Source organism: Sebastes umbrosus, chromosome 12 (assembly GCF_015220745.1).
Source record: "Sebastes umbrosus isolate fSebUmb1 chromosome 12, fSebUmb1.pri, whole genome shotgun sequence".
NCBI lineage: Eukaryota > Metazoa > Chordata > Actinopteri > Perciformes > Sebastidae > Sebastes > Sebastes umbrosus.
This window is the reverse complement of record NC_051280.1, coordinates 21,522,736-21,548,752: the sequence shown is the minus strand read 5'-3', so window position 1 is coordinate 21,548,752 and position 26,017 is coordinate 21,522,736. Positions and strand designations below refer to the sequence as shown.

General features: G+C 40.2%; 1 protein-coding gene across 6 annotated transcripts; it reads right to left on the bottom strand.

Annotated features, from left to right (window-relative positions):
• Positions 1-9,815: 9,815 nt before the first annotated feature.
• LOC119499198 (phosphatidylinositol 4-phosphate 5-kinase type-1 gamma-like) lies at positions 9,816-25,937 on the bottom strand. 6 transcript variants are annotated; one of them, XR_005209338.1, is made up of 18 exons: positions 25,603-25,936; positions 22,231-22,259; positions 21,964-22,053; positions 21,697-21,827; positions 21,472-21,589; positions 19,457-19,609; positions 18,539-18,838; positions 18,043-18,251; positions 17,877-17,960; positions 16,609-16,657; positions 16,305-16,389; positions 15,402-15,575; positions 14,481-14,637; positions 14,324-14,392; positions 13,655-14,231; positions 13,254-13,288; positions 11,494-11,580; positions 9,816-11,349 (listed from the first exon to the last, which is right to left on the bottom strand). XR_005209338.1 is itself a non-coding variant. In XM_037788446.1 (18 exons), exons 1-18 carry the CDS (start codon positions 25,694-25,696, stop codon positions 11,347-11,349), a joined length of 2,484 nt encoding a protein of 827 aa, XP_037644374.1. In that variant the 5' UTR covers positions 25,697-25,937; the 3' UTR covers positions 9,816-11,346. The 6 variants fall into 6 exon arrangements, 4 of the variants coding, with proteins under 4 accessions (XP_037644374.1, XP_037644375.1, XP_037644376.1 ...); XR_005209337.1 differs by having other exon boundaries at positions 11,494-11,577; XM_037788446.1 differs by lacking the exon at positions 13,254-13,288 and adding an exon at positions 12,733-12,807 and having other exon boundaries at positions 25,603-25,937.
• Between the last annotated feature and the right edge of the window lie 80 nt (positions 25,938-26,017).

Here is a 26,017-nt window from a genome sequence, read left to right as displayed (position 1 = left end):
GGCAATGAAACAGGCAGCTTCTGTCAAATAATGAGACACTGACAACAAATTTAGCAGGTAGCCTTTTGTGATGATGCATCACACGCTGAGCTCCACTCGAAAAAGTGATAGAATGGCATCTGTTCCTGTAGCAAATAATTGCCGGCACACGGTAGATAAACTCACTTTCAGACCTCAAAGCAGCGTGGCGCTATGGATGACAATGTCGGTCGGTACACCGCTTTGGTACTTAGCCAGGCTATTAAATAGGCGTAATTGGTCGCTATAAGCACCATAGATGTGGGTCAATAGGGGCCTACTACACCCAATATTAGGTTTTATCATCTATTCACATGGTAGATCACCGAAAGAAGGTATAAAAGAACACAACAGCGACCTCTAGTGATTGTAGTAATTATGACAGGAGCAGAAGCTGAAGTCGGTGGTTTTGTTGCCTAAACCTAAAGAAATTGTAGTACTGTTGTCTAATCCTTAAGAAGTTGTAGTTTTGTGGCCAAAACCTAACTAAGTGATTTTGCTGCCCAAACCTAAAATTGTAGGTTTGTTGACAAAACCTAAAGAAGTTGTAGTTTTGTTGCTTAAACCTAAGTAAGTGCTTTTGTTGCCTAAACCTAAAGAAGTTATAGTTCTGTTGCCTAAACCTAAAAAAGTTGTGAAATTTACAATGTGTAGTTGTCTTAGTGTTCACAAACGTAGTTATTTTAGGCCAAAACACATTTTTCCCTAAACTTAACTGAGTGGTTTTTCTGCCTAAACATAAAGAAGTTGTATTTTTGTTGCCTAAATTTAAAGACGTTGTTGTTTTGTTGCCTAAACCTAAAGAAGTTGTAGTTTTGTTGCCCAAGGCTGAAGAAGCTTTTTTGTTTGTGTTCAAGAAGTAATGCTTCATTCAGTTTTTCAACATGATAGAACATGTTGCTTTTAAATTTTGCTTTCACTTTTACAACGTAGTAGGTGTAGTAGGCCCCTAATGACCCACATCTATGGTGCTTATTGCGACTGATAAAGCCTATTTAATGGCCTGATAACAGTCAAATCAGGTGTTGGTCCAGTTGAAATATCTCAACAACTATTGGATGTATTGACATGAAAGTTTTTACAGACATTTATGGTCCCCAGCGGATGAATTCTAATATAACATTGGTGATCCCCTGACTTTTATTCTTTTGCCACCATGAGGTTGAAATTTGTGGTTCTGAGTAAGTTATCTCAATTTATTGGACCTCTGACCTTTCCTCTAAAGCCGTCATCAGGTCTTTTGTTTATAACCAAATACCTGCAAAACTGATGACGTCCCCATCATACTGAGCTTTTCTTTGTGTTAAGTGCAAAGTAGCAAATGTTAGCATGATAACACTAAACGAAGATGGTGGATATCGTAAAAATGACACCTGTTAAACATCATCATGTTAGCACTGTCATTGTGAGGGGTTAGTATGCCGACGTTAGTGCGTAGCTAAAAACATCAAAGCTTGAAAATCTTTTCCATTTGGGATCACCGCCACAGAGCACGGCTTGTAGCCGTTCCAAATTGTCATGAAAGGGATCGATCAGAGGGATAAAAAGGACACCGTTTAGGGCTGAATCCACATTGACCGATGGTAGAGTGAGCAGTAGTCATTTTAACCCTAAAAGACACTCTTGTTATATTGAGGAGGGCAGATCAAATTGAATCTCTCTGTCTCCGCATCTCAGTGGGAGGCGATTGTGGGTTTTTGTCCCCAGATTAGGGCGGGTATAGAGCTGGCTAATCCTGCCCGCTCCTCCATGTGGGAGTGGCAGTGGGGTGTCTTTGCTGCGCGGCCAGCCGTAATCTAATGGGTGTGAGATTGGGCTTTATACACGGGCACGCTCACTCACACACACAGCCGGAGACACACAACACAAAGTCTAGATTTGTTTCAGGATTAAAGGCATCACCTCAATGACTGACATAATGCCACAGGCATTCCCACGGTAACCCTGATGAGGCTGTCTGCATGTGAGTGTGTGTGTGTGAGAGAGAGGCTGTGGTCGCCAGTGTATGTGTGTTTCTCGATGTTCGCTGATGAGAAATACATTGAAAAAAGAAGCAGAAAGAGCAAAATAAGAACACACACACACACACACACACACATACACACACATACACACACCACTTGGTCCCACTAGAGAAGCAGCTGCCCAAGTTGGCAGGCCATGTCTCTCTCATTATGCTGGCCAGTCACTCGTGTCCTGGCTCTCCCTCCCCTGCTGCTGCTGCTGCTGCTGCTGCTGGACAGGTAGCATCTGACACACATTAGCCTGCTATTAATGACTTCTGCTGCAGCCATTATCACACACTTAGGGAGAAACATCCCCAGGGGGGCATTTTTGCAGTGACATGCATTATGTGTCCAAAATCATCCAATTTTCCTAAAGTTCTGCTGTGATGTCAGCAATGTTGTCTTGACTTCAGGGTTGCACTCCTACGCTTCGATCCCCTGCTCTTGTTTCTTCTCTTGTTTGACATTTTGCGTGTGATGGTGCCTCAAGTTAAGTCCAGGATGTCCGTGAGTGGTTCACAGGAGGCGACTCTTGAGGAATGTGGGGTGTGGCTGGTTGGACCTCCCACATCAGGTTCATTGTTTACCCATGAATACCACTATGATTAACATTAATCCTACAAGTCTGTGCACAAACAACACAAATACCGTCTCCAAATACCTACTCCAACGACAACAGCAGGTGTTCCAGAGCATTCCTCGCAATGTGGTTCAACATTTAACACTGTGTCTGTCCAGGTTTAGGGTTGAGTATAGGTCCATGGGATGATGTTTGCTTACAACAGTCATGGTCAGTTGACATTTTTCCCCCAATTTACTTTCCTTTCTTTTGAAGTCACAGCTGCGTCAGAAGAATAGAGGATCACAGAGGGTTCAACATTTGCTCTTCACTGCCATTGAAAATTTGTGATTGCATATCTGTTCAAAATGAGTTGGAGAGAAACTTAACATTTAAAGAACCAGTGTGTAACAATTAGGGGGATCTATTGGCAGAAATGGAATATAATATTGATAAGCATGTTTTCTTTGTGTTTAATCACCTGAAAATAAGAATTGTTGTTTTTTTGCTACCTGAGAATGAGCTGTTTATATCTACATAGGGAGCGGGTCCTTTCTTCACGGAGCCGGCCACCTTGTTTCTACAGTATCCCAGAATGGAGAAACCACTGTGTTAACTTTTCCTGCTTGGGCCATAGTTGATAACGCAACTCGCTCTGGAGTTAACCCCCGTTACTTCACTCAGCCGCAAGGAAACAAGACACAGGAAACCTTTGTTGGTCTCGAGGAGCTGCAGCATATATTTCCACATTTACTTCAACTTCCACTGTACATTCACTTGATATTCTCAAAGCTAAACTAACTCTGTCTTCTGCTCCACTAGCTCACACGCATTCGCCGCCGCAGCTCTCTCTCTCTTACTTCACCACTCACCTCCCACGTACACACACACACACACACTCTATGCACTGGCTCTGCTCTCCAAATGACCTACGCTACTCTTACAACAGCTCTGGGGAGGGCCATTTGTGTTTTCACATAGGCCTCCGTAGTTCTTCTGCATGCTTGGCACACGGGAGGAGTTGCAATCTGCAAACTGACCTGTAGATGCTGCCAGATGTTACACACTTTAACTTTCAGTAAAAATGTCTACTGTAGTGGTCTGAAACACTCAGGTCTCCGTGCCAGAAAGTGTGCACAGTCAAGGTGTCCTTGAATCCAAAACTGCTGATTAATAACTGAAAAGTGTATTTTTTGCTAAAGGCTCTCAGAAGGAATGAACTGCATAGATTAGCATAATAAGTCAATGATAGGCACTGATAAATCAATGGAAGTTAGTAGTGAAGAAGATAATTAACCAAAACTCCTCCAAAGGGAGCTGAGTTCCCTCAACATGAGCATCAAACCTACTCCACTGAATCAGACAGGGACGTAGACCAGAGAGAGCAGAAATAAGCATGTGTTAGTACGAGCAAGAGGGAATCATCTACTCCACATCTTTAACAGTATTTGTTTTAAGATCAGGTGGATGAGAGATTCTTAGATTCTGTACAAGCAGAGCCGATCAGAGAATATCACCAACCCAGAGACATGGCAGGCCATACGCAGGCAGAAATACTATTACTGGTGTTTGGACTGAATTCACTCCTTCCGCTCAGACTGTGTCTGCATGCATGTGCTTCTGTGTGTTTAGTGCATTCATCCATGTCATCCAATTTCAATACTTGGGTGAAACCTCCACAGCTCTGCAAGCCTTCACGTTTGATAAACCTCTACAAAAGCACCAAGGCTGCATTTATTTTTCCATCCCACCATAGAACGTCAGGTCAGTGAAAGCCCCACGAGCGAGAAGGAGAGCGATTGAAAAGAGATGCGGTAGAGGGAAAAAAAAAAAAACGGCAGCACACAAGCAGGGAAAGTTTTGTCCTTCATCAGCCCTCCATCCCTCTATCCCTCCATCTCATTAAGGATGGATAGATGATCAATAGGAGAGAAGCAGTAGAAGGGGATTAGGATTAGAAATCGATGGCTTTGTTTTCTTCAGCCTGCCAAAGATAAACACTGCCTTAAGACACTGACAGCGCAACACAGAGACTTTTATGGCTTTTCATCTGTGTGTGAGAGGGCACGGCGTTCCCTCTGTGCGGACAGACAGACATCTGTTTGCAGCTTCTCACGCTGAGTTAAAAAGAGACACTTCGATCCCTTCATGAGATTGGGAGAAGTGGGGGATGGGCTCTCTTATCCAAGGTAGTGGTAGTATCTTCTACTGTGAAATGCAACCAAGACTCTGTTGACATGTTGTAGACTTCCTCCTCTGAATACTGCTTGAAATACACATGTTGACCTGTGTGTGGGAGATGCAGGTTATCTATCACAGATCAGAGGTGGACTGCTGGTTCACATCAAGTCATAGTTTTCTCTGAGAATAGCTGGAGATGATTGATGAAGAGGTAGTATTGTAATAAACTCGCTGCAAAGACAAGTGATGCTTCTAAAAACCGGAGTGGGCTGTAAGGAGTGAGGCAAGGCATTCTGGGTAGGTGAGGCTTCACCTCCCACACAGAGATTCAAAAACAAAACCCCTGCTTTGATCTCTCTGCTGCTCTCTCTCGCTACACGCACACACACGCACACACACACACACACACACACCCTGTTTGTTGTGGCTTTCGCCCCTCTGTCCTTTGAAAGAACAAATGCATTTGTTTATGCGTCCTGCAGATGAAAGCTCAGCTTTGCGACGGCCAATTTCAGATGTACAAATGCCGCCAACATAAAGTAAGGAAGCAAAAAATATAAATGAGCATAAAGACAGAGTTCTAAAGTTCTCATTTTAAAAAGATTTCATTAACTTTAAGCTTTTTTGTCTGCTTATCATGATAACCACGATGATACGTCACAGGTGTCTGATACCTAAATCACAACTTATTACACGGCTTTGTTGAGCACTCGATTCTGATTGGTAAATCACGGTGTTCTACAGTCTGTTATTTCTTTATAGCAGACTGTTACTATGTATAACAGACCGTTGCTAGGGGCGCAGTTCTGATGTCGGACTTTGGAGGACCGTTTTTGTGACAAATTATTGATTTTTTAAGTAAGTAGCTGAGTAATAAGTGGGATAATGTACAGGTAGCGGGTCATTGTCGTGAAATAAACCCCTTCAGGGTGATGCAAGAACCCTGTCTGGTTTTATTTCGGGGTTTATTTCACAACTATGACCAGCTCGCTGTACATTATCCCTTACTTGTTCTTGGTAAAAAGCGGGGGGAAGAGAAGAAACATTAAATAGACATTCATGTCACATATAGTCTTCAATCTATCTGACATGCATGAGTTTGGACTGTGGGAGGAAACCAGAGCAGCCTCAAGTGGACACTGGGAGACATAGCTGGCCCTAGGCATAGGTGCTATCCATAAGGGCGCCCCAAATGAGGGGAGAAAAAAAATCTTTTACTCTTTTCTACTAATACTATTTTGCTACTATTATTTCAAAATATTACAAAAAAGCCCACAACAATATAACTATATATCCTATTAAATCAGCCCTATTTTCTGGGATGACTATTCAGGTGTTTGGGGAATAACATACAACAAAATCTTGAGAAATTCAATTTTCCTTTTAAATGTGATCTACATAGCTTAATCTAAACGACATAAAGTTATGCAGTTTCCCTGTGAGTGTATGAACACAATGATGGTGGTGGAATTGGCTGCGATGCAAGGGGTACCAGCTAAAATCTTCTTTAGTGCATCAAATTGGTCAGGGCCAGCTCTATAGGAGAACATGCAAACTTCACCCAGAAAGAACCATGCAGATCGGACGCCACCATGACACCCTGACTCAAGTTTCAGCTTAGAGCAGGGGTAGGCGGCGGTAGCTTAACCAATGACACACTAGCAATGAGTGTGCAAGAGAGTTTTTAATGTTGATGTGCCCCTCATCTGTATGCCAAATTACATCTTTCACTGTGTATTTGCATAGCCTGTTATTTACAGTTGATTGATTGTTTTTTTCCCCACTCGCAATTTTTATGGCATACTTTGACTTTTTTAAAGAGATTTTATTTGACATATTATAATGTGACATTTTATGACTATTTTTATGACATATTATACTATTTTAATTTTTTTATATATATATATATATAATTATTTTTAATGACATACTATATGCTATGCCATTTTTTATGATTTGTTATGACGTACTATGCTATGACCTTTTTATTTTTTCTATTTTTTCGACCTGCTGTACAGTACTACAGTACTATACTATGACTTTTTCGACATACTATATAATGACTTTTTTCTACAAACTATACTGAGTTATTTTGACAAATTATACCATGACATTTACTTTTTTTTACATACTATACTGTGACTTTTTTATGACTTTTTCGACGAACTATACTATGATTTATTTTTTTGACATACTATACTATGACTTTTTTCGACATACTATACTATGACTTTTTTTATTAACTTTTTTTGACAAACGATACTATGACTTTTTTCAACATACTATACTCTGACTTATTTCTACAAGTTACACCATGCCTTTTTACATTTTTTTGACTTTTTTATGACTTTTTTTGAAATACTATATACCATGACTTTTTTAAAAAACATGTTGTACTATGACTTTTTTGCATTAAATATTTCGACATACTATATTATGAATTTTTTCATAAAATGTTTCGACATGGTATACCATGACTTTTTCTCATGAAATTTTCGACATACTATACTATGACTTTTTTTCATTACATTTTTTAGACATGCTATACTATGACTTTTTTCATCAAATTTTCAATATGCTATACTATGACTTTTTTTGCATTCAATTTTTCGATTATTCTACAACTTTTAATGACTTTTTTTTATGACATCCTTTAGTGTCACATCACACACACTATTATGGCATTTTTATGACTTTTTAGGACACTTAAACCTGCAGTAGGCAGTATATTTTTGGCATTCCATAATAACCTTTCAACATATTGTAATTCAAGTGTTCTGAGAGATAACTAGACTTCTGCACCCCATCATGGCTTTGTTTTCAGACTTCAAAAAATCTATAATCCGTGACGGGAGACTTTGACCAATCACAAGTCATTTCATTGAGAGAGCGTTTGTATTGGCTGTGCTCAGGTCATGTGATCAGAACTTGGCGTTCCTTCACCATGGCGATGGAGTCACAAACGTTCACATTTTACAGCTAAACCGTGCACTACAAGATGATTCTGAAAACATTTGAGGTGAGAAATAGGTATTAACGTAACATAACATTGATTCATATTTGATCAGCGCGGCCTAGTTTGACCGTTTGGTCGGAGTTCGCGAGTGATTGACAGCCGGCTCTCATAGACGGCAGCTGGACAGCGGACCTCAGATCAGCTCTGACTGCTTGTTTTCCTCTGGTCTATGAAATCTTGCAGATGCCGTTAGGAGCACCGGAGGACACCGAGTTTTATACACACATTTTTCAAAAAAATATGTTTTTTTTAATCATATTTGCTCCAATCTCGCCTACTTCAGCTTTAATGGAATACTGTATGACATTTTTTATATATACATATACATATACATATAATACAGTATAATATACATATAATATACATTTGTTCTATATTACAACAATTTATGATTGTTTTATGACATACAGTTTTTTCTATGACAGTTTTTATGACATAATATAGTATAATGTTTTTATGATATACTATACTATGGATTCTTTTTGACATTTTTATGACATACTATACTATGACATTTCTTAAAACACACTATAGTATGGCGTTTTATTGGAATGCTATACTATGACTATTTTTTTTATGGCACTCCATACAATGACTTCCCTCTGACATACTACTGTGACATTTTCATGACACTTTTTATTCCTTACTGGATGAAATTTTTTTGTGATATACTGTAGTATGACATGTTTATGACTTCTTTGTGACATACTATACTATGACATTTGGTATATACTATACTATTACGTTTTTATGGCATTTTCATGGCATACTATACTGTGACTTTTTTTGTTCACTTTTCTAAGACATTGATTGACAAGAACATTTTAAAATGCCACTTAATATCACAAAGGTTGCAAACCCCTGGCTAAGAGAATAAGGCGGATATTTAATTTTTTGTTATTGTAAACACATCTCATGAAAATACATAAAAACAACCATGTGTCAGTCCATCTCTCACACCTGAGCTGATCCCAGCTGACGTTGGGCGAAGGCTGGGTACACTCTGGACAGATCGTCTGACCATCACAGGGCTGACACATAGAGACAGACAACCATTCTCACATTCACACCTACGGGCAATTTAGAGTCACATTTTAGAATATGACTAGCCATATCCTTTAATAATTCCTTGCCTTAGTCAATCACTTGCAACAATGGACTGGTGAAGGAATACCCTCCTGGCTGAATGTCAGGGAGGGCATTAAGGAGCGCAGGAGAAGGAGCAAAAGGATTAGGTGTGTTTTCAGAGGTAGGAGGACAAAAAGAGTGGGGGGAACCAATTTCATTCCAGGACAATTGGTCACGTGGCTGCTGATCCTTGCCCATCACACATTCTATCATGGCCCGACATGGCTGACTTGTCACCCTGAGTGACATTCGCAACATTGGCTTACTCATAAAGCACACGCATGCACACAGCAATGCATGTGTACCCGCACACACGTGCACACACAGAGGAATACAGTGAGCGCACAGAACTCACTGTAATGTCTTTGGGGACTACAATTCATGTTTTCTCTTAGCTAGCTAAGATCCCAAATGGGCTGTATTGATCATTTGCTGTTTTATTCCAGTGTATTTTTAGCAGCAAAGCCTGTGTGGATAAATAAAATGCCAGCCCCACTAAAGCAATCAAGATTTCATATCATTATGTTTGCGTGCGTTAAAATGTCAGTGTTATGTGGGGGGGTTGAGGTATGAGGCTTTAAATATGAGCATCCCTTTTATGGTCTATCATGAACACAATAAAAATAATTATGTAGCTCATATAATGGCATATGCCTTTGTGCAATTTAATTTTACAGTACAACTAAGAGTCTTGAATTCTCAAGTAGCACAAGACTGTGCACAACTGTGAGATTCCAGACAAGATGTGGCAGCATTAAGAACTATACTGTCGTTCTGAGACATTGTGGTGCCATCTAGTGGGGTAATTATGCAAATAACACTTGACAGCTAAAATATATTCTTCTCAGCTGGTTTTGTGAATCTGGATATTTTATAAAAATGTAAAAAATAAACCAACATTTTTTTGTTTTTTTTACACAATATAATGTTTATTTCTTTTACACAGTGATCAGCTACAAACACTGTTGCCTACAAACAGGCAGGTTAACGTCAGCAGACTCAAATATCACAGTAATACTTTACAGCAGTGCTTATCGACACAGTCAGGTCAAGGTCAAGGTCTAATTATGGTCAATCTTGTTGCAACAAGTATCACCATGTATGGAAGAAGGGGGGTTCTGTCTGTGGCAACAGTAGATTCATATTCTTACCAAACTGTACAGAAATTTTGATGTTATTTCAGTTCAGCTCAGTTTGTTTAATTTGGTCGTTTACGGATAATCCAGTCATTAAAGACTATTTCCTTTTTCGCACACAGCCAACATGCTTATAGCTGATTCCGACTTTCATGGCCTATAACAACAAATGGAAGTTACACCTTTTGACAAATAGGCAGGACAGAAAACATATCTCCCAATCACACATCAATATGCATGCAAACACATGCACACAGAGACATATGGGCACATACAGACTTACATGCATGTGCTTAAGCACACACACACAGTTTATCTACAATTTACAAAAGACAATTTGATTATTTTTTTCCTTTGTTCGCTCTTGATCTCTTGTTTCTAAATCCTGAAAAGGTGTAAATGCATGGTTGCTATATTGTTTTAACTCTGCTTCAAATATTTGGTATTTGCACACAATATAATATTCTGCACGTTTATATTTTTGAGTTGTTTTGAAATGATTAGATGTGACCAAGACATCAAAAACCGTTATGAAAATGAGTTTTGTCAATAAGGCATTTTTAACACAACCATTCAATGTCAGATCGAAGTTTCTTAAGTGGACCACAACACCACGCCGGAAAAAAACAGAACACTGTGCAGACACAGCACACAAAAAACATTAACTGTGTGTTTGAGTGTTTTTCAAACAATAACTGATGACAAAATAACAAAACATATACGATTTCAGCCACATGTACATTGATAAAGTGCTAAAATAAAATTATATACAGCTTTGACATGCCCCTAGTGAAAAATAAACGCATGAATAAACTCTGAAGTGGTTATGCATTTAGTCAAAAAGAGAAACCAATAACACGTACAGTATGTCCATATTGCATAGCCAGAGCTGGCACAGTGCAGCGTGACTCATGAACACTAAAAAACTCCACAGCAGGCAGCAGGGCTGCAACAATACCTGACTTAACAGCCACCATTCACAATGCCACTCAGCTATGTGATTTAACTTTATTTCTCTGCTTGATGTCAGGAATAGATGCTTTATGATTATTATTTTCTTTGCATATTTTGATTGTTGTATGTTCTTTTGAATGTATGTGACTGTATTTATGATTGTATCGTTGTATTGAATGCTTCTAAGTTCATTCCTTTAGTCTTTGTTGGCAAAACAAGCTCCCACATGCAGCTTGGGAGACTAGCATTAATTCCCAGAGTGCCCTGGTAGCTTTGTTATTCAAACCTCACAGCTTCTGTAAGGAGACAGCCTCTGGCTCCACCCATCACTACTGTCTCCACTGTGAGTTACTGAAAGAGCACAGAGACAAATAGGGAGAGAGAAATAGAAGATAAGTAGGAGAAACACTAGCAGGAGAATATAAAAAATACTGTATGTACACTCATCTCTTTTCTGTGAATTAATGGCCAATAATGAATGAACTGTAAACTTACTGTCTCACTCTCCCCATCCGAGCCCCTTCCGGACTCCGAGCCGTAGTGCAGAGGAGAATACACCCAGCCTCGATCCTCCTGATTCTGCTGTTATCCAACACAGCCAGCAGAGGGAGGCAAGAAGAAGAGAGGAGACAAGAGGAGAAAAATGAGGGGGGAGTTCGGGAAAGATACATTTATAAAAAATACATTTCCCAGACACTGAGTGGTTTAAAGTTGCCAGGTGCAACTTTGCATGTTGGGGGCAGCAAGATTAATTTTTCAACTGTGCACACAGTATGCTCAGTCTATGAGTTTCTCATAGACATGAGGACAACTTGCTAAGGAAAATCTACAGGGTCTCAATTAGTAGGGATGATGTAATCTGGATATTCTGGCTAAGATTAGTGCAATTTCACTTTAAAGACCCCAAAATCAGATTTTCTCAATCAGCTTCTTATTATGACAGATGGGATCGTCAATAAACACAAAATCTTCCGGCAAAGTCACAAAAGTTTAGGTTATTTCACATCGGAAATATCTTTATTTATATTTTTAGATTTGCCTTTTCTAAATTGTAAATAGGTGATGTGACAAGCTTCTGTGCACTATTCAGAGTTTATAAACATTTGAATTAAAATCTGGGGTTGTTTGCTTATGTTGCCCATCGGATCAAACCACACCCACACAGTCCACATGAAGCAGATACATTTTTGATGGTAAAACTCTTAGTAAATCATTTGTAAGTCATGAATATTTGATGTTGAATAAAAATACTCAGTATTTGAAACCATGTTTTCAGGGGCTTTAAAATGTAAACAAGTGCAACTTTCCAATGTCAGAAAGAGAGATTTCATTCCAGCCAGGCACTGACAACACTAATCAGCTTGTCAGGTCCTCTATGCTATCTGAGGACAGAAGCTTCGGGGATCACCAAAAGCATAAAGCCACTAAAAGCTAACTACAGTGAAGTATCTGCAGGCCCAAGATGCCCAAACATTTAAATTACTGTTATATAAAGATGCATGCTCCATGTAAATGCACATGATGGCCCTTCAGAAGCTGCAGTTATGAATATGCAATGTCTCTTTTGCAGACTTTAACACTAAATAAGTTATGTGGAAAAAAATGCACTGTAGCTTTACTTTGAAGTACTTCTGAAGATCCATAATCAGCCGTGCTTGTGAAGGTCCCTATGGAACCAGCAATGCGATGGTACGTGGAACAAATGAGTCTACTACTACTTTGGTGGTGACTTACATTGTAACTTGAGCTAGAGTTTAGCTTACGACGGCCAAGAACTGGAGAGTACACCCAATATCTGCCATCTGCATACTGATGGATGGATGGATGGACACACACACACGCAGATGAACACACCAATGCATATTGTGCGTTGACAGGAAAATAAAGGGAATTGAAAGAATTAGTACACAGAGGAGGAGAAAGATGAGAGAAGATGTGAGATGAAAGAAGCAGTTATGATTGAGGAGAGAAAGGAAAAATGGAGAATGAATGCTATAATGTAAAACATATTCAAACAAAGAGAGGGAATTATGAGGAGCTGTGCATGACACTGACAAGACACATGAATGCAGATCGACAGATATAAATCCATCATGCTGTGCAGTGAAGACACCCCCAGTGTTTTGCCGATTCATTCAAAAGCATGAACTATGACCGGTGGCAGCGTCGTGCTTTAGAAAAAAGCATTTTGGACAGCGAGAGCAACCCCATAGTACGTGCACACTGCAACACACACACTCCCCCACCCCCCTCACCATCATAACTCTACCACGCTGTCCTGACTGAGCCACTGCAACAGACCCAGTAGATCAAAGAAAAACAGGAGAAGGAAAATGATCTTTACTCTCTGGAAGAGGACGGGCTACAAAACAAAACCGAAGAGAGCTTCTTCCAGCATACTGACTGGTTTAATGAGAACGCGTACTGATACATTAGATCCAGTTAAAATCATTTTTCCATTGTTACACAGAAAGCCTCTTCAAAATAAATGAGAATTCTGTCTTGTTTTGTCTGATTTCAAAGCTCACGGCAGTTCAACTTTCAGCTCATTTTGTTTTGTTTCACGACTTTGAAGCTGGCTCATTATCCAATTTTTAACATCCTCTGCAAAAAAAGAAAAAAAAAACAAAGCACTGATATGATAATGGGGACTTACAAAGTAGATGTCAGACACCTGCACCTCCCCATCCAGTGAGTTGTGGCTGCTGGACACAGACAGCTGATTGCACGGTGTGCGCGGTGCCTGCAGAGGCACCTGGGGGCTCGGAGGGTGGGAGGAGGGAGGGGTCGAGGGGAGGTGGTGGGAGGAGGGAGGGGTCGAGGGGAGGTGGTGAGAGGAGCTCTGGGTGGAGGAGGGAGAAGTTGCAGGGCAGATGGGAGTAAATGCTGAGCCAGGTGGGAGGGTGGAGGTGATTGGAGCTGAAGTGAGAAGCGTGGACTGCACAGCTGAGTGAGAGGTCGGAGAAGGAAGAGTGGATGACTGAGGAGAGGTGAGCGGTTCGGTGGATGGGCGGATGGATGAAGCAAGTGCGGAGGATGACTGGCTGGTTGGTTGAGCAGCGGAGGAGGAAGACACAAAGGAAGGAGGAAGGGTGGAGGAGGAATAAGCTGAGGATGGACTAAGAGAGGGAGGGGTCGATGAAGCAATGGCGTGGGGCTGACGGTCAGGTGACAGATGGCTGGGAGAGGTCATTTCTGTCATCTGTGTGAGCTCCGTGCTCTTTGGGATTTTACTGTATGAAGACAAAGAACACTGTTAAAATACTGTTACACATACAGCTGTGGACATTGTACTAGTAGGGTATTGCTGTATACACATGTGTACCTGAGCTCCACCTCCACTGTAATGGTGTCCTGCTTTTCCCCATGAATCTCAACCACCTCTCTCTGTGCCCTGAAAGCGCATTGTACATGGTTGTTTTCATCGAATATCATCATTATACAGTAGATACATCATTGCATATTCATGCAATTATTCTCACCTGGCCACACTTGGGGAAAGCATTTGTCTCCTGTAGCGTGGGTGCTCTGGTGTATCGAAGGGGGTGGTGGGTAAGGAGTTGTTGGAGGAGAGCGTGGTGGCGATAGAAGCTGTGGTAGCATCTTCAAAGGAAGGAGGAGTGCAGGGTGGCTCTCTCCCTGATATAAAAAATTAACCAAGATATATAAAAAGAGATCATGAAATATGAAGATGATGATACGAGATGAAAATATACTACGAAAAACAAACAGAATTTATTTGCTTTAACAAAATCAGACATAAATCAAAGTAAATATGTGTGCTTGTACCACAGAGTCCTTCAAACCTTCACTGAAGTTCACTACCATCTAATTGTACAACACTATACCTCAACCAATTACTGCACTCAAAGCTGTACATTATGCGATCGGGACTTTTATATTCAGTTGGACATCTACAAAGTTGGAATTACTTTACAACTTTTTCTTCATATGGTCATATCTATCATTGAATATCTAGTCTTGATTTGTTTTACCATTACTTTGATTCGTTACTGCTGCTGCACATTTCACCACAGGGATCAATAAAGGCTCACTTCATTTCATTTAAAGAGAAAATGGAGCTCTCGGTTGCAGGCAGTTGAAGCCATTAGTGTGCCAAGTTCAGAAAGACACAATATCACAAGGGAAAACCGGCACTCATAAATTCACTCTTTATTTTCTACTATTTTATTCCAGCAACATTAGTATGTTGTATAGACATTTCCTCAATAGCTTTGATGAAGGCAGCTAGCCTTGACGAAGGCTATTGCCACATGGCCAAACAATCTCATACTATTGGGTTTACTTTGAGTGAAAAACGACAACCTTTAATGAACCCTGTGTGTAACATGTCATGACTGTATATCATTGTGGACTAATAGAGTTTACAAGAGGTAATCTACCGTTGTCCTCCAGCATGGGGAAGCTGCGAGCTCCCAGTAGGTTCTCCAAGTTGTCCAGGTTTTCCTGCCTGTCATCGCTTATCGAGGGACGCTGCCCAGCTGAACCCGTTCCAGCACTGGACTTGGACATGGAGAGAGCCCCTCGTCCTCTCTTAGATGGAGACGATCGCAATGCTGCGAAACCAGGCATAGTTTACATGTGCTCTCATTCCAAAAAGTAAAATGTCTCCAATAGAGTGCTACAGGAATGAGTCCTAAAACCCAGAAATGAGTTAGCATTTTAGCACTTCTGGTCCCCTCGTCTGGAAGTCAATGGGTTTTTGAATGGGTTTTTAGTTAGATGCCTGAAATAAGGGTCTGTGGTTAACACAAGCTAATGAGATTTTTAACATTCTGTTTTATGACATAAAATAAATCAGTACATAACCCACTCGTGAATTTTGAAGCTTTTATAGGTCGTTGAAAAGGCAGTTGCTCACAAGTGGTTAAATGAGGCTACTAAATGTCAACACGCCGACTCATCCTTGTTCATGCAACCGTGGTGTAGTTCGTTTATAACTTAACGTTTTTACTTCTGCCGATTGCATTCCCGCTTCAAAAATCATAGAAGCAGTGTTCAGATGTGGAGATGATCTTGCTGAACAAAACGTGTAAGTATCTTAAACGATTGTTTGCCACAGAGCTTATTTTCTGCAATAATCCAAAATCCAATGGAAAAATCCCATTGGCTTTTTGTCGAAGGAACCAGGGTGATGCTAACTTCCTGGTTGGCCTACAAAAATACATCATCCCTGGAGCACTATATAATTAATACGGAGGAAAACAAAATAATTCCTTATCGGCATTGTTGTCATCAAACATACACTACAGGAGTATACGGCTCATGCACATTTGTAAACTCACAGCTGCTCTTCTTGAAGACGATGGTGCTACAGAATCTGTAGAACCTCTCAGCATAGAAACAAGGTCTGTGAACTGACACTGTGTCCTGTGGGACAATTAAAAAAAAAAGACAAAGACAATGCAATTTTAATGATGTTGCACTTTTCATACATAATGACAATCAAGGGATTTAACCTATTATATAAAAGACAGACATAGATAATGACAAAATTTGGCCAAAAATTAAATTTAGTGAGGTTTGTTTCATGGGTACGGACTATTACATTACATTACATTACATAAGAGTTATATGAAAGCAACTCACCCCGTCATGGATGAGGGACTTCCAAGAGTGCTCCAGTTTCTTGATCATTCTGTCAGACAAGACAAGTTGAATTATTTAGTTAAACACATTCCATGACTTACTGTGGATACCTGGCAGCTCTGAATCAGAGGCTACAGTCCAACTTGCAATGTTGATGTGCATTTTAACATCTGTTTAAAAAGACTGGATTTTATGCTAAGCACCAGACACATTCCTTATGTCCAAACTCGTCCTGACAATAGCTGTTATGTGTCTCCTCCATTAGTATTTGATTAAAAACAGCATGACAAGACTGGGATTGCTTTTTCCCAACAATCTCTCTCCATCTTTTAATATTCCTTGCAGACAAATAATGCCTGGATTACTGTCAGTCTAAACCTAATCATTTCCTGACGTTGAAGCAAGAAAAAAAAATCCTTGTCATCTAACGTGTCCTGAAGTGTCCGATGAAAGGCAGATTGAAATGACAAGAGCAAGCTTACGAATTACACCAGATTGAGGCAGCAGTACGGGTTTAGTGTGCTATGTAGAGCAGTTTAAACACCAATATGTCATTATTAAATTAACTTTGAATTTCTGCTAATAGATCCTTTAAAATGTTAGACACTGTTCCTTTGAGAATGTCAAAGGTTGGAAGTGTGTGGAAGACATCGGACATTGTGGGAAACTCTGAAAGCTCTCTTTATGCTGGAAGAACAGCAGCATTTTTCAGTTTTGAATTTTAAAGCAACCTAGTAAATATCGCAGAAGATTTGGCCTTGTGGGACATAGTTTAAAATGCAAAGTCAACGTTGAACCAACTGATTGCAGTTTTGTTTTGTTTTGTTGTTTTTGTGAATGTTAATCAAATATTGCAATTTTTATGTATTCATTTATATATATATATTACATGGCACCTTTAAAGCTAGGGTTGGTAAACTTCTTCAAAAACATTTTTGTTATATTTGTTGAAATTCTCTTTACATCCCTACAGCAATCAATAAATCAAATGCTCTGACAAAAAAAACAAAAACATCTGGTATCTGTGGCTGTCACAGGGCTGTAATTAGCCTGTCCAATCATTTCATTCAGCCCAAATGAACGAAGGGCTGTTGAATTGCCGAATTGGTGACTTTCTCTGTAGATTTAGAGACTTTTGTAGCTAGAGCCGCTAGCTACTTTCATTTGAAAAGAGTTGACAAAACTGGGAGGGGATTTTCAGTTGGATAACTTTTAAAATGTAGCCATTACCAACCCTAACTTTAACTTCTGAACTTTTTGTTGCCTACCTGTAGGACTGCAGGATGTCAATGATTCCAATGAACAGCAGGAGGCGCTCTCCTTTACTACCCACAGCTGGAATACCACCCATTCTACAGACAGACAGGAGAACATTACCATCATTTGTAAATATAATGTGATGATAAGGGCAAACATTATAAAACGGTGACTTACGTGTCATCATGGTCCAGTGTGTCCCTGCATGTGGAGCCTCCCTGTATGGACTCCATGGCAGTGGAGTACAGAGCTCTCTGAGCTGCGCGCTTCTTTTCATCCCCGCCTGCTGCAGGTGAACCCTGAGGCTGGTGCTCTCGCTTGGCTTGGCTCTTGTTGTGGATCCCCAGCAGCAAACTGTAGTCCATAATCTTAAAACTTTCCAGAACCTGACGTGAAACACATAAGTGATGTTTCAAAATCATATATTATAATATTTTCCAAGCTTTTTTACAACATGTAAGGATTTGATTTTACAGCCTACCGCATGACAAAAATGAACACATACATAAAAAAGGCACTTTCTCTCATTTCTCTTCCTCTATTCTTCAACTACTGAGCAAACAGTTGAATAGTAAATGTGTGGTTGTGCTGCTTTGTTAAAATAAAATGCCCAAGTGTTAATCTACTTTTATAAAATACTGTTCATCCATCTGCCCCCTCTTCTCTTTCTCACCAGACAGTCTCTCTGCAGAGTTTTGACCAGAGCGCTGTATGTGTCCTGGTCCATAGTGAGGCCTTCAGGAACGTCATTCAGAAAGTCCAGGTCTTTAAAAGTGGGTTTGGACTTCTCTCTTTCTTTCTTGGATGCTCGCCTCTTGTATGTGGAGCCCTTTAGATCAAACTTGAGGTGCATGCGTACGGAGCGCGGTAAAATATTGTTCATCACAACAACTCTGATGTTCTTGCCCCCGCACTGGACGCAGTAGAGGCCAAAAAACTTTGGCAGCAAAGTCCGGGGGTTCTGGTTCAAGTTCTGGAGAGAGGGTTCATGCAGCAGACACAGGGAAAGAGAGAGGGAGAATTAAATTAATATGGCATGCAGTTTCATGTGTTTCAGCCCATGCACCTGCCAGACAGCGTGATCTACTGTTGCTTGCTTAACCCATTAAGGAGTACTTAGCCCGGGTCTCGGTCAGGTGTAACCTCTCCGCTTATATCTATTACAAAGTCACCTGCTGGCGTCACTGCTGACTGGGGCCAACACCAGGGGATAGGGTAAAGAGGATAAAGATGACTTGAAGTTTCAGGCGCTGGGTTGCTCTTAAGCATGAACACATGTACAAAAACACCCCAAGCCAACACACCCAAATCTCTAAATAGACACACTATTAAAAAACCTGAGACAAGGTTTCATTTTTTCAGTTCCTTTTTTTGCTATTTGAATTATTCATACTATAAATTACTATACATGTTTCAGTATATCTAGTGTTTGGTCAACAAATGTGTCTATACTACATCCTGAATTGTACACAGTGTATAATATATCATAATAACATACATATCAAAACTACATCAAAATGTAGAACATACTAACAATTTGGAAACAGCCATTGAATTGATTGTGATGAGGGAGGGGCTCGGTTTGACTCACCATATAGTATCCAGGAAGGAGTTTCTGTAGAAACTCTGCCTCTTTGTGCTGAACAGTTTTGATGATGAACTCATCATCGCGGGTCACGTAGAATATTGAGCCACTAGCTCCTGGATTTGTCAGCTCGATCAGTGGCTCATTACATATAGAATACTAGACGGAGAACAGACAAAGGGGAAGAAATTGAGATTTCAATTTAAACTCAGATCTGACAATCTGACCCACAATCTCTACATACAACAGGCATAAAGGCACACTTTATTCATCTCTAAGCTTACGCTGCCTGTTTTAAAAGAACAGTCTGTCCATCTGCTAAAGGTCTTTGAAAATGTAATCTAATGTGAGATGTTTGTTTCTCTAGAGTTTGTAATTTCATCCTAACTTGAACACTTCATGGGTACTGTAGGGCTGCATAGCACTGTCAATGTTGGATCCAATAGAGCTTTCAAATAGCCAACCAAAAGACTAATACATCTACCCACTCACGTGGCATTGCTCACCAGCAGCAAAAAGAGAACTGTTATAAAGTGCTATCTACCGTGAAGTTACTCATTCAACTGGGAAAATGTTACTTTCACCCACTTCTTGCTGTTGATGAATACCATGTGCACTAGCAGGAATTACGTTAAAGGTGAGCACCACCAAAATGAAGAATTCCAATATGTTATTTCCGTGGTCGTGGAAAGTTAATTCAGTATTTGTGAACATGAGTTCCTCTCTCTCAAAGCCAGAAACCAGAGAAGTAAGTCTCAAACTTGTGATGTCATAGGGTATAAAGTCTGGTTCTGCTCCATAGACAATGAATGGGAGATTGATTTTGTGGACCCACAGAATGTTTGTTTTCTTTTTTCTACCCAAATGAGGTTTATTCTATCGTAGTGTTCACAGTTGTGAAACAGAAAATGTTCCCATATACTCAGAACATTCCCCTGGGTGCTCTCAGTGTCATTTATAACATCTCTCCCAATTCATTAATTATGGAGCAGTTAATAATTTATACTTGATGACATCATAAATTTTAGTTTTAGCAATCAATTCATGTTTACTAATATTTTTGGACTGTGTTAGACAGAGGAATAACATGCATGAATTTTGAAAATGGGCCTAGTTCCCCTTTAAACTGAGGCGAACCATATTAAACTGTGTATGTATATTATTTAACCTTAATTTAACAAGGCAAGTCATTAAGAACAAATTCATATTTACAATGGCGGCCTGGCAATAGCATTAGTGGGCTTTGATTAACATTGAATATCTTAGAGTGATGTGGAGCCATTAAAACTTAAATAATTATATCAGTTCTAATGAAGCCGTTTAGAATCTGGAGACTTAAGTTGAAAAGTAAGAGAAAGTTCCCATTGCTTGTAGATAGATTAACAAAGCAATTTCATTTTCTGAGGTAAGGCTTAGTCAACACATTGCATTTCTACTGGTACTCCACCCCTCAACCACAAACACGCAGACACAAACACAAACTACTCGCTGACTGTCTTCTGCTGCTACTACTTGGAGTTTAAAAAAGAAAGCTTTAGTCTGCTAATCTCCCTCTGGCACAGGTACGATGTGAGCTTAAACGTGCAGCGCGTGTGTGTGAGTGTGTTTACTGTATGTGTGCATCCTCACATGCAAAATATGCGAGGGCATGTGCAACTTTTTGTGTGTGTGTTCGTGTGTACGCAGTTTTCTTTTTATGTGTGTTCATTTTCAGAGCAGTGGAGGACTGAAGTGTCAGGAGGCATGTTTTCTTTCATAACTCCTCTTACCATCTATCAAATTCTTTCAGAGGGAACTTCATATAAATCCATATTTAGTCAGCTATAAAGCTGTTTTTATTATAGATTTGCTAGATTTAATAATGAATTAAACAGTGTCTTCCACTCCAATATACATGAACAAATTATATATTTGCATATGCAATGCATAATAACAGAAAACATTTCCCTGGCAAAGCACTTTGTAAGACATTCAAATCCTGTCTATGCAGCACCAGTCATCAGAGAAAATAAATATCTCACCAGGTAGTCATCTGGTCGGATCCCAAACAGCTCTCGGAAGTAGCGGAAGGCCACGGGGGCGTAGGTTTTAAACCTAAAGTCCGGGTAATGGTGGGCTGGAGTGAGGTTACTGCCTTCACTGTATGGAGCAAGATGGGACCAACAGAGTAAAATAAGACAAAAAGATTATATTAGATACTTGCCACACACGTGCACATAAACACACCTCCACCCATACAAACGCACCTGGGGAAGAAGATGCTTTCCACCACATAAAAGTCCTGCATCAGCACATCCCTCTCAGGCTTGGAGCTGAGGTTGCCCACAGTGTATCCAATTCCTAGCTGGATGGACCCTTGCAAGGCAGAGGAGGTAGTCTGGAGGCGGGGAACAGAGAGAAGAACAACAGAGTAAGGTGTGGGTGGAACGTAGTTGATGAAATCGTGACACCAAGCAAACCTACAAACGGTATTTAAGGTAAAAGATAAAGACAGATGAGGAGGAAAAGCCTACCTTCTTGTATGTTGTCTCACCAGAGGCATCTACCCTCCTGTGGCCAATCTTCTTCTCATGGGCTGCGCCTACTCCGAATGGGGACGGCATCTGTCACAAGGAATGAAATATGTGACATAGGTACTGCATATACTTGTATATTGTCCATTCAGAGGTGTGGAATTGAACCATGCAGCAAACCAATACAGATGAAATAAGGGAAACAGAAGAAGGAAGCAACAGAGACACGTGAGACAGACAGGTGTATAGTGTGAAGTAGCCTCTCACCTCTGTTATCTGACCCTTCTTGTCTGAATCTGTGGATAGAGACAGAGAAAGAAGGGGGAAGGAGAAATAGGTTGAGAAATGTCCACATTGGTACATTATTTAGCGTTATTTAGCAATTAATAATTTAACAGGGAATGCCAACTTTAGTATCAGACTCGCACTGGGTTTGGAGATTGTTACCCAGATAAGCCATCATAAGGAGTACATGACATACAGCACAATCAACTATTTAATCAAGGTATATATTGGCATATTTATTTATTTAACTTAGCATTTATTTAACCAACCCATCTGAGACCTTTTTTCCAAGGAATACCAGCATCAAGACAAACTTAGAAGCTGTAGATAAATGATTTTATAAAGAAATGTATAATGAGCAATCATCCAGATATGATATATGATCTATATAAAACCATCCATATATCTTCAAGTGCAAAGAAAAGTGTAAATTTTAACATAATTCCATGACGAAACTTGGTGAGATTATTTTATTAACATCCAGATCCACATCCTCCCAGCTCAGGCTACCCATTTTTATCTTATTGTTTATTTATTTAATAGGAAAAATGCACCAGATACAGCTAATTCAGCAGCTTTCATACATATTTAACTTCATCAACTTTGCTGTTAAATAAATTGGTGGTCAACTCACCAGCAGAGTTCAGTGCCTACAGGTTGCCAACTGTTCCACAAAGACATGCAGCAAAATTCCTGGCTAAACCAAAACCTGACATTCAGGAGTCAGATCACGGCAGAGTGCAGTCGGTGTTTTCTATCCCTGGATCAGTGAGATTTGCACCGAGAAGGTAAAAACTCTATTGGATTGACTTCCTCCCTAATCTGAGTGCTGCCATTGGCTAAAGTCTCCAGACCACATTGACCACGGCCAATCACAAATGAGGATTAGGAAGAATCTTTCCCACTGGCATGAAGGACGCGACTGGGCCGTGTATGTATGTGTCTAGTGTGTATAAAAGAGGTAGAGAGAGCAGGAAGGAATGGGAAAAGAGACAGTTCACAGTACTTCACAGTATTACAAAGTACTTGGTTTTCATCATCGTGCTAAATTTCAGGTCGTGTGAGGTTGAAGATTAAGGAAGCGCAGTTGACAGCACGGATAATGAATCTTTAAGCCATGTTAAAGTACAGCACACACTGTGTCACAGAGTTTGCCATCACTAAGGCACGATAGAACACAATAGTTGATATAATACACTATAATAATGAGTTGTTTTTGTTGTGCTGGGTCAGTACATGCAAACAAAATGAAATAATCATATAATCTGAATTCTTAAAAATCCAAACTAACCTGCAGCATATTTGATTAAAAGTCCAAACAACAGTAAGGTAGTATGGTCCTCTGAAGCCATGTACATGTGTACCACTACTCTGACTCATTAGCTGCTTTACAATAGCAGCTGCATTAATAGCAAGACATAGAGTCTACAGCTACATTAGCAGCTCTGTTAGGCTGCTCTTAGGCACAGCGATGCTTTCAGCTACATGCCAACATTAGTATGCAAAAATGCTCACAGTGATAATGCTACCTAGGGCCGCAACTAATGATTATTTTCATTGTTGATAAATCTGTTGATTATTTTCTTGATTAATCGATTAGTTGTTTGGTCTATAAAATGTCAGAAAATTGTGAAAAATATCGATCAGTGTTTCCCACCAAGTCCAAGATGATGTCTTCAAATGTCTTGTTTTTGACCTGATGATGGATGAAAAGTTGAGGGATCGCCAAATGTATTCATATTCATCATGAGGGGGACATGAATATCTACCAAATTTCATGGCAATCCATCCAATAGTTATTGAGACATTTCACTCAAAACAACAAATGTGAACCTCATGGTGGCCCTAGAGGAAAAGTCAGGATCGCCAACGTCATTAGTATTCATCCTCTACTGGGCACCATGAATGTTTTGTTAAATTTGATTCGTTTTTGGAGCATTGGAACAAACGTGGACTGAGAAAATTCTGCAAAAAATAACCAAAACATAATGCATGCAATTGCACACACATAAATAAGTGGATCCTCATAAATTCATCAATTTCCTTGTTTCTTGTGGACTCTGTCATGCAGTGACAGGACACACGCGGCTGACCACACCTGTAACCTGCAGATTAACGCTGCATCAAATCCTGTCAGGCATAACAATGAGAAGGAGTATCCTGGGGCGGCCTCACAAACAAACAGTCTCTGTGGGATTAGGGTCAGGCCAGAATAATGTGCCACTGAGCTGCAAGCAACAAACAGCACAAACACATTGAAGCATTTCTGATTACGATGTGAGAAACAGGCTACCTGTAATATGGTTTGTTAGTGTCAGGACTCACTTGCTGAAAGCTCATTTTGATATTCTTGCAATGAGGCATTTTGTCCCAATATTAAAACAAGAATGCCTCAAGGCCTGTGTGTCATCATAGCAAAGAGGATTAGATCTCAACTGAGAAAGTGGCAGCATGTTGCTGTGACATTAATGTGACACTAAACACAGGAGTAGATTTTTCATGCTCTCTGCATACAAGTATAATCTGGAGGATTTAATAATAATCATGTGTGCAGTGCACAAACATCCAACGTAACTGCGTTTACATGCGAAGATGACTTGTTGGACCTGGTGAACTGACGCTGAAGCTTTTCCTTCATTAACATTAGCACATTAAATATCATGAACATGTTGTGCATGTATGTTGTGTGTTATTTGTAGACATGACATCCGCAGCAAATGCTTTAAAATTGATACCCACAGGGGATTAGTGTGTGGTTTATGTTATAATTCCATATCAGATTATGTAAAGCACTCTTCAGATTTAGCTAGGGAAGAGGAAGCAAGGGAAGAATTATGAAGACACATAAGAGACTGAAGGGAAGCAAAATGACACAGTGTGCAGTAGGTGTCATACCAGGGTATATAGCACCTGCTGATGCATGTACAAATGTGTGTAAATAGCTCCACACAGGTAACATTCATGCCACAGCAGCTGGTCTTTATCAGGTCTAATGGGACTGTGTGTGTGAGTGTACTCATCCCTAATGTGCACCTTGTGCCAGCCTGCAGTGACACCATGCATGGGCCATTTACAACAGAGCAGACTTGAATCTTGACACTGTTATCTAACCAAGCAATTTATTATTCATTTCCACAGCTTAGGTTCCTCTAACTACAGTTATATGCTTTTCATGGCAAAAATAGCTTCCAAATCTGTGTGCATATAGCTAGGTTTAGATATAAATGGTAGGATACTGCCCACTTATATCCAACTTCACCTGCTGTCACATGTAGCAGGGTTTGAATACGACCACCAACATGATGGGGCTGTGTGACAAGACAATAAAAGACTCTAAATGAAAGATATACGAACCGGTGTCCCCCAGGTTATCAAGCTGTAGACTGAGTCCGGCGGCTGCTTCCTCACTCGCCCTCCCGTCATCATCATCCGCAGTCCTCCCGTCCATCTCCAGCTCTCCTCCGGACGCCTCCCTGTCGATATAACCTTCCTCAAGGAGAGTATAATTAAGCTTCGAAACGACGTAAAAATCCTGTCATTTCACCCTTCTTCAATATTTACTGATTACAATTACATAATTAAACGAATATGCTGCTGTATTTTAGGCTAAACGCAGCGACACGTTCAGAGCCAGCGGTGCTGATCATCTCTGCCGCTACTCTGCGCCTGCGTCGTCATTCTCACGCAAACGGCTGATGCGCGAGCCGCCACAGCATCATCTTACTAAGCTGACAACAGTAACCGTTAGGACGGTTAGGACGTCACTGTG